General features: G+C 45.6%; 1 protein-coding gene across 3 annotated transcripts in view; it reads right to left on the bottom strand.

Annotated features, from left to right (window-relative positions):
• CHCHD6 (coiled-coil-helix-coiled-coil-helix domain containing 6) overlaps positions 1-14481 on the bottom strand; it is a 226176-nt gene extending 211695 nt beyond the window's left edge. For all 3 annotated transcript variants that reach the window (XM_044301385.1, XM_044301387.1, XM_044301386.1), the window contains exons 1-4: positions 14327-14481; positions 8455-8572; positions 8301-8367; positions 5377-5521 (exon numbers count right to left, since the gene is read on the bottom strand). In XM_044301385.1, the coding sequence (XP_044157320.1) occupies positions 5377-5521; positions 8301-8367; positions 8455-8572; positions 14327-14410 (414 nt within the window). In that variant the 5' untranslated portion in view covers positions 14411-14481. The remainder of the gene's footprint in view (positions 1-5376; positions 5522-8300; positions 8368-8454; positions 8573-14326) is intronic.
• Between the last annotated feature and the right edge of the window lie 646 nt (positions 14482-15127).

The following is a 15127-nucleotide window of genomic DNA, read 5'->3' as shown; positions in this document are numbered from 1 at the left end:
TGAGGAGTTCAAGAAGTCTTCTGCACACGGTCCAGCAGTGCTCCAATTCCTATGCTAAGAATATACAGAAAATAAGTTCCCCCGCTGAGCACAGATGTAAGGACAGGGCATCCCCACCCCCACCCATGCAGATATTTATTACTGTATCAAGGCACTCGGGCCATCGGGGATGGATCATGCCGTAATTCAGCTTGTCACCGCCCTGGCGTGTTTGTCTTTATAATAAATCCACGGCGCAGAGTAATGATGGAGAGACCCAATCAACAAAGGGGATGAGGTACGGAGCTTGCATGATAATATCTCCCAGGGCCTGAAGGCTGCTGCAATTACAAATCTGCATAAAACGAAGCATTTAGAAGCTCTTCCCGATCGTCACTAAATCCTTTTGCAATATTTGTGTCAGACATTGGCCCCAAACCAGAAACCAAAGGGAGATGGATATTTGTCAGTGTAAATTCTGAAAGAAAGGCTTAAAGATGAAATAGTGGATTTGTAATTGGAGTTCGGTCTTTACAAGAATATTAGGGGGAGAGGGGACGGGGTAATATATTGCCAAAAGGGAAGAAGAAAGTAAAGCCAATTCCAAGTTATAAAATAACAGTTGTAATTTTTATGATGGCCACCAGGTGTCCCTGTTAGCAGCGGAGAGGGCAGATTTCTTTAGTGACACCTTGTGGACAAAAGAAGTTAATGCACTTAAAGGGGGCATTCACACCGCATTTCTTGCAGTCTAAAATTGACAGGAATTTCCACCCAAAAAGGACTCCGTTTATGGCTACAACCACTCCAAGAAACAACGGGCCGATTTTCTGAGCAGCTGCACAGTGGCTTTTTGACTGTGCCAAAGTCAGCCTGTGCAAAAGACTGTGTGAATGGCCCCAAAGAGGACCTTTCAGTCCTAGGAAATTCTTGCATTCCTAATGAAATAATCCTTCTGAAGAATTATTTTCTCAAGCTATTCATACATACAAGAGCACGTTTGTCTAAAAATACCGGTCTAAAAACTAATTTTGGCAAGGCCGTCCAACTATCTTATGCGTATGGGGGTGCGTTGAATCTTCCTAGAAAAAAATCAGACCTGCTATATTTTAACATGCCCGATCCTTTGTTCACAAGGGTAATAAGCCATAGCCAGAGGTGCCTGGCAGCCGCTAACTCCCTTCTCTCCCACTAAGCACACACGCATGCTCAGCCAAGGAGAGTTTGGCCGACAGCCATTGAGGACACCTCAAGGCCACTAGATTGTGCCTTTCCTTGTGGAAATTGGTGAAAAAAATTGACAAACTGGTGTTAGCTGTTGCGGTGGTCACCCTGCACAGTATGACACCAGCCAATCATTGTTGCCAGTGTCAGACTGTGTAGGGACACACCCGATTGACAAAGGGAATGGTAACACCCAGTTTATTCATACATTTCTCTGAGGAACAGCACAACGCAGAGATGATTTTAGGAATACAAGTATTTACTATTAGACATGTCAGGAGAGGAGGCTGTTCCCTTTGTCTTTGCGGGCAGCAAGAGGCTATGGTGGTAGTGCAGGGATGTACAGTGAAAACGTCTGGATTAGGGTCCATTCACAGGTCCGTATGTGTTTTGCAGATCCGCAAAACACGGACACCAGCAATGTGCATTCCGCATTTTGCGGACCGCACATCGCCAGCACTCTCATAGAAAATGCCTTTTTTTGGACAAGAATAGGACATTTTTTTGCGGATCCGCAAATGCAGATGCGGACAGCACATTCCGGCCCCATTGAAAATAAATGGGTCTGCACCGGTTCCGCAAAATTGCGGAACGGATGCGGACCCATTTTGCGGACGTGTGAATGGACCCCTATACAGGGTGGCCAACAAAAAAGTAGCCCCCCTCCAGCGACAGTATGACAAAATGAACTAGCAAGTTGTTTATTCTTTATATATTTTTTTAATTACCTACAAGTCACAGAAGATGCTGGAAGTGGTCCCCGTTCAGGTCTCTGCATCTTTGGGCAGGTGGGATTATGGTGGCGGATACGGCTGGCAGCTCTTCAACAGTGATGCTGCAGGAAGAAAAATGTCCTGCTTTCTCTAACAAAATCTCACTGGACAAGTTCATGAACAGTTTACGGAGGAGTGAGCGGTGTGCGAGGGGTTATAAAAATCACATTCCCCAGACTTGCCCACATGTGATTTTTATATGTGGGGAAATTTAAAACAGAAAGTGTCTGCTAGCAATCCACATCCCCTGGAGGAACTCAAGTCAAATGTCACAAACACTATCCGCAGCATCACATATAGTATCAGCCAACAGACTCTGACCTGCCCAAAGATGGAAAGATGTGAACGGGGACCACTCAGCATCTTCTGTGACTTGTGGGTAATTAAAGGGAACCCGTCATCGACTTTATGCTAACCTCACTGAGGGCAGCATAAAATAGTGACAGAAATGCTGATGTCAGCAGTGTGTCCCTCATAAGCTAAAAGTAAGTGGTTGCCAGAAACCAGCATCATAATCATTGCAGCCCAGGCCCTGAAAAGAGTCACATCTACCCGAGTAGAGTCCTGGTTATTATAATCTCCTGATCTCCCCCATCGGCTGATGATTGGCAGTTCTCTCCTAGAGAGAAAGGGAGAAAACTCGGTAGAAGCCGGTCAGTCATCAGCAGGAGAGCAGGACTTCATGAACAACCAGGACTCTTCTCAGGAGGCCGGGACTCTTTTTCCAGGCCCAGTCTTCAATGATTGTGATGTTGGTCTTACTTTTAACTTATAAATGACAGACCGCTGAAATCAACTCACCTGTCTCTACTTTATGCTTCCATTAGTATGGGCAGCATGAAGTTGATTACAAGTTCCATTTAAAAAATAAAAAAAAATCCACTTGCTCGTTCATCTCGTCATACTATCGCTGGAGGCGGGCGACTTTTTCATGGGCCACCCTGTATTACCTGTAGGTTCCTCCACGCTCAGCCTCCCTGCTCCTTCACCGGTCAGGGGCTTGATCTTACAATCATACTCTTACTTTTTGCTAGCATTTAGTAGGGCAGCAAATAGTAGGGTACTGATGCGATAGAGTATAACCATAGGATCAGACAGCAGAGGGTTGGTTTATAGTCCCACAGGTCTACAAAGGGGGCAGCAGACAAAAAACATTAGGAGATTTATAGACAAGACCATGTCCAACATTACTTTAATTGGGGATCGGCCGATTATCGGAAGTACCTATATTATCGGCCGATATTCAGGATTTTGTACATTATCGGTATCTAACCTTGCCGATATACCGATAATGCGTATAAGGCGAAAACTAAGTGAGCGCTTCCATTATGGAAGCGCGCACTAGTATGCATCGGGTGTCGGGAGCAGGGAAGAAGCGCAGCAAGCACTTCAGATACTCACCCTCCCTGGTCTTCTTTGATGGGGCCCGCACTGCACTGTCCTGACCCTGTACAGGGTCAGGACGTAGTGCACGCACTATGACCTGACGCTGCACGCTGTCAAGTGACAGTGCAGCGCGGGCCGGAGAACACAGGGGAGCGACAGGCCAGACTCTGAGATGAAGAGGAGCCGCAGCACAGGAGAGGTGAGGAGTTTTTTTTTTATTTTATTCATCTGAGGTCTGATAGGGGCTAATAAAGGTCTGATCTGAGGTCTGATAGGGGCTAATAAAGGTCTGATCTGAGGTCTGATAGGGGCTAATAAAGGTCTGATCTGAGGTCTGATAGGGGCTAATAAAGGTCTGATCTGAGGTCTGATAGGGGCTAATAAAGGTCTGATCTGAGGTCTGATAGGGGCTAATAAAGGTCTGATCTGAGGTCTGATAGGGGCTAATAAAAGGGCTGACCTGAGGTCTGATAGGGGCTAATAAAAGGGCTGACCTGAGGTCTGATAAGGAATAAATAAAGTCAGTGAGGAGGGGGGGATGGTGTGGAAATTGGCATTAGTATATTATAAATGTAAATTATAAATTGACTACTGTGGCGAAACCAACCTCGCCACTGGGTTTTGGAGGGGCCTGGCTACCAGCCTCTTGCCTCAGAATTACGGCCCATACTAACTTTAAAGGAGAAGACAGACCGGCCGCACAGCTTAAATCTGTCTTTGGAATTGTATTTTATGTTATTATGCGTTCGGTTAAATTGTATGTTATGTGAGGGTACCCAGATAGCTAATATTATTGTATTCGTGTATTCTGAGTGCCATTCGCCTAATGATATGCACTCAGACTTGAGCTATCTGGGGATATGTTAAATGTCTGTGTTTGCTGTGGGGGTGTGACATTGTGTGTTTGGGTGGTGATTCCTGTCCTGTTGTCTCCACATGTGTATTGGCGATTTCCCTTTGTCCTGAGAGATAATTGGATTGCTCCTCGGGTGTCGCCAGGCAGAGAGGAGGAAACCATGATGCATTGTGGGGATGTGTTGTAATATATTGATTGGTTGGAATTCAAAACCCTGTGGGCAGTACTATGTTTGTTTTTTATGAATAAAAGAGGCTGTACTTGAAGTACAGTGAGACCACTGCTTGACCCTCAACACGGAGCCTCGTCTCGTTATTGGGGCGATTCCCTATATATGCTGTTAAAGACTGATTGCCAGGAGTGCAAACTGATTGTATGCTTTTCCTGTTCGTCTGCTAGCAGCTATTCGCGAGGTTCCAGTTTGGAGTGCTATTTTGTATCCAGTTCGGGAGTTAGGTGTTCTGCAGTAGCTGTGCCTGTCTCTCAGAAAGGGGCATATCGCCTAAACGGATTTTAACCCCTTGTCTGCTGAAACGGTCCGTTACAACTACCAACTAAGGGTTTTATTAATTTAAATGTATAATATACTAGTTCCAAATGCCAATTTCCACCACCTCAGTGACTACCAACTAATATAATATATATTATGAGATATAAAATATTGGTATAAATTATCGGCTATTGGCCTAAAAAGTTCACGGATTATAGGTATCGGCTCTAAAAAAAATCAATATCGGTCGATCCCTAACTTTAATGATTTGTTTAGAGCAATTATAAGATTGGTTGTATCGGAGGCGACTACGTTCCTGCAAAATAAACATGAGGCCGCATCAAAGATCTGCTCACTCTTTTCACTGGTCCTACTTGAGATACCATGGAAGAACTCCCAAGAAAAAAAAAAAAAGGGATGGCACAGCCTAGCGATATGCCCTCACTTTACATAATGGGAATAACCCTTTAACTACACGTCAGCTGCTGCGCTGGAGCCTATTAACGGAGCAGAGAAGCTGCAGCAGGTACTGGCACCAGATGAACGTACGGTCAGGAACACAGACACATAAACCCCCCAAATAACCTCCCAGGGGGCACGCCTCCACTTCCTGCCTTTACGTCTGACCTGCTGAGTGTACTGCGGTGACCGACACATTCCTCACTTACCAGCTGTTCGGTCCTCCTGCGCTCCTGGGTGGTGTAGTTCTTCTCACGGAGGATGGCGGAGCTGTACCGCTCCTGAGCTGCCTCGCGCTCTCTCTTGGCGATACGACCCAGTTCCTCCTGGATGATGGCTTGTTCCTTCTCGTACCTGCACAAAAAGACACTAGTCAAAAAAGTAGAGATCTTCTAGAAAGTATCATGTACTGGCTAAAGAGGGAAATGAGGCGCAGTGGGTGAATTGGAAATATGCAGAATTGTGAAGGCAGCTCTGGATGTGACTGGTGAATAAAATGTGGTATATATGTATGTATGTGTATAAGATAGGTAAAGCAATAGTATTTGCAGCAAATTATGTAAATTTAAAAGGGTACGCTACAGTTCAAGTTCATATAAAAAGTCCCAAAATGCTACTAATCACTGGTTTAAACTACTTTGCACTGTCTGCACAAAATAAAATCTCTTTTTATTGATACCAAGCACAGCCATAAATATAATCTCCAAATCAGTTTCCAGGGAACCTCCCCACAGAAGTAAACATAGTGCCCAGTAAGCTCCCAGTCAGTCTCCTTCCCCTTCTGGAAGCTGCAAAAAAGTCCACTGTAAAGATTAGATTGGATGTATATGGCTGCACAAGTTTTGGTACTTTCCTGAGAAGCGACACACTGGCCGCCCTGCAGTGAACCAGGCGGCACCATACTGTATAAGTGAATGAACAGCAGGTGGCGCCACACTATGTAAGTAAAAGTCATAGCTTCAGTGGATCATTTCTTTAACAGGGGTTTCGTACTTCAACAAATGGCATTTATCATGTAGAGAAAGTTAAAGGCATTTTCAAAGAGTTTTTTTTTACTGATCTGATGGATGGGGGTCGGACACCCGGGACCCCCGCCGATCAGTTCTTTGAAAAGGCAGCGCTCCTGTGAGCGCCGTGACATTCTCTCTGCTTTTCCTAGGACAGTGACATAGATCACGTGGCCTAGGAGCAGCTCAGCCCCATTGAAGTGAATGGGCTGAGCTGCAATACCAAGCACAGCCACTATACAATGTACGGCGCTGTGCTAGGTAAGCTGCGAGAAGTCAGCGGCGCCTTCTCAAAACCGCTGATCAGTGGGGGTCCCTGGTATCAGACACCCACCAATCAGATACTGATGACCTATCCTGAGAATAGGTCATCAGTAAAAAACAATCATGGAAAACCCTTTCAATACAAGGCACTTACTAGTTGGCTGGATTCATTTTTCCATCACATTATACATGGCTAATTTCCAGGGCTTGCGGCCACCGCTGCTGCGCAGACACGAGGTGGCGGGGACAGGAGATGCTGTGCATGCGCTCCCATGGTCCTGACTACCAGAAAGGCAGTCACTTTTTCCTATAATGTGCAAGCACGACCACCTATGGATTGCAGGGTGGTCATAACTCCTGGATATGAGCAGTGTATAATGTGATGGAGAAATGAATCAAGCCAGCAAAGGAGACATTATGGACATTCACAATACATTAGTAAGTGCCTTGTATTCACTTTCTCTACATGATAAATGCTATTTGCTTGTAGACTGTAAGCTCCTGTGACCAGGGTCCTCTCTCCTCCTGTACCAGTTTGTAACTTGTCTTGTTCATGCTTATTGTATTGTACTTTATCATGTATGTATGCCCGTTTTATATGTACAGTGCCATGGAATGAATGGTGCTTTAAAGAGTAACTTAACCTTTACATAAACTTTGAATATGTTTGCCCCTAATGCCCTAATAAAACTCTCTCTAATATACTTTTTTTATTTTTTATTAATTTTCTATTTTTACTACACTTTTTCCTACCTAAAGCACACCATTCACTGTGCGCTTAAAACTCTGTTCACCGCTGACTGCTCAGCAGTGTACAGAGTACACAATTTATCAATGGGGCCGCAGCAGCGCTGCGAGTACGGGCAGGAGCAGCAATATGCTCCCTGGACGATTACTAACTCTTGGCATGCGTGTTCTGCGAAGATAGCGCACATGCAGTTCTCTTAGCTTAGCGGAGCAGGCAGAAGCAGGAGCCGCTCCGCTAATCCTGGCATAATAATACACAGGTAGAGGGAACCTATGTGCTATGCCAAGAGTTAGTAATAGTCCAGGGAGCACAGGCAGCAATATGTGTAAACTGCTGAGCAGTCAGCGGTGTACAGAGATCAGAGTTTTAAGCGCACAGTGAATGGTGTGCTTTAGGTAGGAAATAGTGTAGTAAAAATAGAAAATTAATTTAAAAAGTATATTAGAGAGTTTTATTAGGGCATTAGGCTACTTTCACACTGGCGTTTTGGCTTTTCGTTTGCGAGATCCGTTCAGGGCTCTCACACGCGGCCCAAAAACGGATCAGTTTTGCCCTAATACATTCTGAATGGAAAAGGATCCGTTCAGAATGCATCAGTTCGCCTCTGTGCCATCACCATTCCGCTCTGGGGGCTGCCTGCAGCGTTTCGGTGTCCATCTGACGAAACTGAACCAAACGTATCCGTTCTTACACACAATGTAAGTCAATGGGGACGGATCAGTTTTCTATAACACAATCTGGCACAATAGAAAACGGATCCATCCTCCACTGACTTTCAATGGAGTTCATGACGGATCCGGATGGCTATGTTAAAGATAATACAAACGGATCCGGTCTGAACGTATGCAGATGGTTGTAACTGAACGGATCCGTCTGTGCAGATCCATGACGGATCCGCACCAAACACGAGTGTGAAAGTAGCCTTAGGGACAACATATTAAAAGTTCATGTAAAGGTTTAGTTACTCTTTAATGATAAATAATAATTTGCTGAGGTGAGACCATCCCTTTAACAGCTTGTTTATGGCAAATATGCTTCATCTCTACAAAGGATATGACGGGTAATTATGGGACAAGTTCCCTTTATGTCCAGTTTCTGGTCTACGGCCACTGACCTCCTGTACAGTTCATCCTCTGCATATGTCGGCTGCTTGCTTCCTCCTGCAGCTGCTCGCTCAGAGCCTGTAGTTAAAGGGAGACTTATTACTCTGAGTAACAAAGAGAAAACATCAGCTGGTCGACTACTTACATCATCTGTACATCACCTACCTCTGGCCTCTGCTGCAGGCTCCCCCCTAGGGGTCTGAGCTGATGGAGTGCTCCCTGGCACATTGCTTTGCTCACCTCTCTGCGACTCCTTCATACGATTTACCATGTCATCGGAAAGCTGCAGGAAAGACGAGAGAAATTCAAGCTGCTTTCAGTCCCCTTTTCGTTACACTGCAGCAAAATACCACACACATACTAAAGCAAATGGGCTTTGGTAAGGGGGATTCTAGTGGAGGTCGTCCAACTCAGCAAGTCTAAAGAACCTAATACAGGGTGACCTATAAGGCTGCGTTCACACGGGCGAGATTTCCGCGCGGGTGCAATGCATGAGGTGAACGCATTGCACCTGCACTGAATCCTGACCCATTCATTTCAATGGGTCTGTGTACATGAGCGTTTTTTTTCATGCATCACTTCTGCAATGCTTTAAAATCGCAGCCTGTTCTATATTCTGCGTTTTTCACGCAGCCCTGGCTCCATAGAAGTGAATGGGGCTGCGTTAATAACGCATTGCATCTGCAAGCAAGTGCGGATGCAATGCGTTTTTCACTGATGGTTGCTAGGAGATGTTGTTTGTAAACCTTCAGTTTTTTATCACGCGCGTGAAAAACGCATCAAAACGCATTGCACCCGCGCGGAAAAAACTGAACAACTAAACGCAATTGCAGACAAAACTGACTGAACTTGCTTGCAAAATGGTGCGAGTTTAACTGAACGCACCCTGAACGCATCCGGACCTAATCTGTCACGCTCGTGTGAACTCAGCCTAAGGCCTCTTTCACACTACAGTATGTTGAATTCAGTGTTTTGCGATCCGTTTTTCACGGATCCGTTGTTCCGTTTTTTGCTTCCGTTGTGGTTCCGTTTCCGTTCCGTTCTTCCGTATGGCATATACAGTATACAGTAATTACATAGAAAAAATTGTGCTGGGCATAACATTTTCAATAGATGGTTCCGCAAAAAACGGAACGGATACGGAAGACATACGGATGCATTTCCGTATGTGTTCCGTTTTTTTTGCAGACCCATTGACTTGAATGGAGCCACGGACCGTGATTTGCGGCCAAATATAGGACATGTTCTATCTTTTCAACGGAACGGAAAAACGGAAATACGGAAACGGAATGCATACGGAACACATTCCGTTTTTTTGCGGAACCATTGAAATGAATGGTTCCATACACGGACCGTATACGGAACGCAAAAAACGGACCGCAAAACGGAAAAAAAAAACGGTAGTGTGAAAGAGGCCTAAGTCTTTGCTCTGAGCCTGGGTGATAGGTTAGGAGGCAAATATAAAAAAAATGCAATTTGGTTTTAACCAAAGAAAACAAAAACTTTACTGTTCAAATACGGTTTATGACCTAAATTCACAGAATGTTCATCAGGTGTAATATACTATATGACCACTAGAGGGAACACAAGGACCCTTATATTCATAGGCGGAAACATGACATTTCCAGATCTTGGATCTTCCACGACAAGATATATCACTGTATATAATAACCTGCCTTATAGATACACTATAAAGAACAAGGAAAAATGCAATTCAATAATTAAGTTATGAACTAAATTATGAAATACTAAAATTAAACTAGATGGTGTTGTTTCTGAAGAAACCACCGAATGTTGGCTTAAAAAAACGCTAGTGATATAAGCAAAGTCTGTTTAACCTAGTTTATTAAAATTTTAACCCAAGTCAATGACTCACTTTGCCAAGTTTGTGGACCCTGCCATTAACAGTCTAAGAGCGGCGGCAATTAAAATTTTTCCCATATAAGACGAATGGCTAAAATGTGATTGGCTGTTGAAGGCTCTACCCACTTTTCCTAAATTCTAACCACACTCACCCAGTGACCCACAGTGCCAGTTTGGGTACTCTGGCTTTCATATTGTAAGAATAGCAGCTCTTTACATTTTCTCATTGAAGTCAATAGGCTCCGCCCACTTTTTGAGTCCCCAAAATCGGACAAAAAATTTAAAGTTGACCCCATGACCCGGTGATCCAAGTTTGGAGAGTTTAAGTGAAAGTTGAAAATTTTCCAATGAAAGTATCTTTTATCGATACTAGACTGCCCTACTGCGCAGCCCAGGGTCAGAGAACATGAGCGCGGCCATGCGCCCTCAGCAGCACGGGGAGAAGGAAGCAGTCTCTGACTCTCTCACTCCCCCTAGTACCGCTGCTGCCACCAATGGGAACGAAGAGGCGTGGCGGGCGCACTGCGCCACCAATGATGACTAACGTTTAATACATTACAAATACAGGCAGCAGAAACACATTGCCGGCACCCGACCTCTGACAGGGCGCTGCGTCCATGGCAATTAACCGCCTATGTCTCCTCCTTTCATCAACTATAGATAGCCGTAATCTCGCGATTCGCGAGCTCACGCATGCGCAGTGTCAGCATAGTGTTCCTTCCCTGTGCTGGCATCAGCCTCAGGGAAGGAACCGCGCATGCGCGAGATTACGGCTATCTATAGTTGATGAAAGGAGGAGACATAGGCGGTGCTGGGCTCCTTCACAGGCGGGCGTGGCTGGGCACGGCTGGGCACAAGTAAGGTTAGTGCAGCCCCTTGGACACATTTAACACTCATTTGCATATCTATAAAATCCTTTTTTAAAGAAATTAAAACCACACAGCCCTATAGGACACATATATTGCGGACATGCTAGCGGCGATCTAGCTGAGCATGTCCGTATCTCTGCTGACAGAATCCCTTTAAGGTTTGGGAATTACGGCATTTAACGTGTAAAAATGGCAGCAGTTTTATTGTTTTCTATTGAACATCAATGAGTGAAATTTGATTGGTTGTTGGTGGCCCCGCCCACTTTTTCAACTTTGAAGTGGAAACACCCAATGACCACATTTGTGATATTTGAGGTCCATGACATCTATAATGTGAGAATGGCAGCATTTTTAGTTTTTCCCATTTAAAAATCAATCAAATAAATCGGATTGGTTATTTTTGGCCCCGCCCACTTTTCAGAATTTTAATCCCAGTGACCAACTGGGCCAAGTTTGAGGACCCTGCCATTAACAGTCTAAGAGCAGCGGCAGTTTTAAATTTTCCCATTTAACCCCTTCAGGACCCTGAAATTTTTCACCTTCCTGCCCAGGCCATTTTTTGCAAATCTGACCAGTGTCACTTTAAGTGGTGATAACTTTACAACACTTTTACTTATCCAGCCCATTCTGAGATTGTTTTCTCGTCGCGTATTGTACTTCATGACAGTGGTAAAATTTTGTACCAATTTTTTTTTTATTTATAAAAAAAAATCCAAATTTACCAAAAATGTAAAAAAATTTGCAAACTTCTAAATTTCTATTTATCTATTTTTATAATAGATAGTAATACCTCCAAAAATAGCTATTACTTTACATTCCCCATATGTCTACTTCATGTTTGGATCTTTTTGTGAATGCCAGTTTATTTTTTTGGGGACGTTAGAAGGCTTAGAAGTTTAAAAGCAAATCTTGAAATTTTTTTAAAAGATTCTAAAACCCACTTTTTAAGGTCCAGTTCAGGTCTGAAGTCACTTTGTGAGGCTTGCATAATAGAAACCACCCAAAAATGACCCTATTTTGCAAACTACACCCCTCAAGGTATTCCAAACTGATTTTACAAATTTTGTTAAGGCTACTTTCACACTTGCGGGAGTGTGATCTGGCGGGCAGTTCCGTCGTCGGAACTGCCCGCTGGATCCGCCGATTTTGATGTAACTGAAAGAATTTCTGAGGATCCGTCTCTCCGCTTGTCATGCGGACAGATGGATCCGTCTTATATTTTTTTTCCCACTTTTACCAGTCTGCGCGTGTGCAGGCCGGATCAGACATTCCGGTATTTTGAATGCCGGATCCGGCACTAATACATTCCTATGGGGAAAAATGCCGGATCCGGCATTCAGGCAAGTCTCCAGTTTTTTTCGCCAGAGATAAAACCGTAGCATGCTGCGGTTTTCTCTTTTGCCTGATCAGTCAAAACGACTGAACTGAAGACGTCCTGATGCATCCTGAACGGATTAGGCCTCTTTCACACTTGCGTTGTCCGGATCCAGCGTGTACTCCACTTGCCGGAATTACACGCCGGATCCGGAAAAACGCAAGTGTACTGAAAGCATTTGAAGACGGATCCGTCTTCAAAATGCTTTCAGTGTTACTATGGCAGCCAGGACGCTATTAAAGTCCTGGTTGCCATAGTAGTAGTGGGGAGCGGGGGAGCGGTATACTTACAGTCCGTGCGGCTCCCGGGGCGCTCCAGAATGACGTCAGAGCGCCCCATGCGCATGGATCATGTGATCCATGCGATCACGTCATCCATGCGCTTGGGGCGCCCTGACGTCACTCTGGAGCGCCCCGGGAGCCGCACGGACGATAAGTATGCTGCTCCCCCGCTCCCCACTACACTTTACCATGGCTGCCAGGACTTTAGCGTCCCGGCAGCCATGGTAACCATTGAGAAAAAGCTAAACGTCGCATCCGGCAATGCGCCGAAACGACGTTTAGCTTAAGGCCGGATCCGGATCAATGCCTTTCAATGGGCATTCATTCCGGATCCGGCCTTGCGGCAAGTGTTCCGGATTTTTGGCCGGAGCAAAAAGCGCAGCATGCTGCGGTATTTTCTCCGGCCAAAAAACGTTCCGGTCCTGAACTGAAGAGCCCTTACTCTCCATTCAGAATGCATGGGGATAAAACTGATCAGTTATTTTCCGGTATAGAGCCCCTGTGACGGAACTCTATGCTAAAAAAGAAAAACGCAAGTGTGAAAGGGCTCTTTCACACTTGCGTTGTCCGGATCCGGCGTGTACTCCACTTGCCGGAATTACACGCCGGATCCGGAAAAACGCAAGTGTACTGAAAGCATTTGAAGACGGATCCGTCTTCAAAATGCTTTCAGTGTTACTATGGCAGCCAGGACGCTATTAAAGTCCTGGTTGCCATAGTAGGAGCGGGGAGCGGGGGAGCGGCATACTTACCGTCCGTGCGGCTCCCGGGGCGCTCCAGAATGACGTCAGAGCGCCCCATGCGCATGGATGACGTGCCATGCGATCACGTCATCCATGTGCGTGGGGCGCCCTGACGTCACTCTGGAGCGCCCCGGGAGCCGCACGGACGGTAAGTATGCTGCTCCCCCGCTCCCCACTACACTTTACCATGGCTGCCAGGACTTTAGCGTCCCGGCAGCCATGGTAACCATTCAGAAAAAGCTAAACGTCAGATCCGGCAATGCGCCGAAACGACATTTAGCTTAAGGCCGGATCCGGATCAATGCCTTTCAATGGGCCTTAATTCCGGATCCGGCCTTGCGGCAAGTGTTCAGGATTTTTGGCCGGAGTTTTCCGTTCCGAAACTGAAGACATCCTGATGCATCCTGAACGGATTTCTCTCCATTCAGAATGCATTAGGATAATCCTGATCAGGATTCTTCCGGCATAGAGCCCCGACGACGGAACTCTTTGCCGGAAGAAAAGAACGCAGGTGTGAAAGAGCCCTAACTCATTAGGCTACTTTCACACTTGCGTTCAGAGCGGATCCGTCTGGTGTCTGCACAGACGGATCCGCTCATATAATGCAGACGATGGGATCCGTTCAGAACTGATCAGTCTGCATTATAGTTTAGAAAAAATTCTGAAAGCGTGAAAGTTGCTCAGACGGATCCGTCCAGACTTTACATTGAAAGTCAATGGGGGACAGATCCGTTTGAAATTGAGACCCCCCAATATCTTCAGCCATGCTTGCGCCATTTTTCCCATAATGCCATGCGCTGTATTTACACATGGACCCCAATTGACCCTGCATGGGCCGGATATCACCTTCAGGACCAGCATGCAGATACACACACAGACATATTGGGGAGATAGACCCGTTCTCACCCTGACTCCTCGCAGCACCCGCACCCTTTCCTCTTCATCCATCCCGAAGGACACCCGCCGCCCGGTGCTCTCGCTTCCCCCCATTACTTATCACCAGGGTAACAGCCACCAGCAGTCCCCCAAACTGACAGACTTTCCCGCATGCGCACAACTACCGGCGGCCATTGGAAACCCATGACCAGACGCCAGCCAATGACAGCGAGGCCTGCCGCCTCCACCAATCACCAGAGGGCAGGGAGAAGCGTTGCATGCCGGGAGCTGTAGTCTTTAGCCTGGGTGACGGTGTAGGAGGTTATTATGGTTGTGTATGACGACCTCATGACTGGTTCTGACTCATTGTTTTACTGGGAGATGTGTTTAACCACAAGGCATTTTCTAGTCAGATTTATTTTTGTTTTACTATTGCCCTGTTATTGCTCCCATTACTCAGTGTTGTACATTATATTTAGGTGCTGTTCACGCTAATGGTTGTTTGATGGTTTCTACCGTATGATAACGAATGCTTTACGTTTTCATTCCGTGGTAAAAAAAAAAAAAAAAGTTAAATTTCTTTCATTTGTATCATTCTGGCCGACGACAAACTGAGGCTATTAGAATAATCTTATTTAAACCCAAGACCTGGTGATGGAAAAACACGTATGTAAATACGTATAAACACCTCGTTAGAACCTGATGATTATACAGAGATAAACAGCGGCACACAGGCGCCGTCTATCTCTTTCTGCAGAAGGCGTCTGTCATGGGTTTTGTAGGAGGTTCCTTTTCCTGTGTCTGCCCCTGACTGAATTGCTCCTGCTCCCA

This window comes from Bufo gargarizans, chromosome 7, assembly GCF_014858855.1.
Source record: "Bufo gargarizans isolate SCDJY-AF-19 chromosome 7, ASM1485885v1, whole genome shotgun sequence".
Lineage (NCBI taxonomy): Eukaryota > Metazoa > Chordata > Amphibia > Anura > Bufonidae > Bufo > Bufo gargarizans.
Note: the sequence above shows the minus strand (reverse complement) of the source record. Positions and strands in the feature narration are given on the sequence as shown.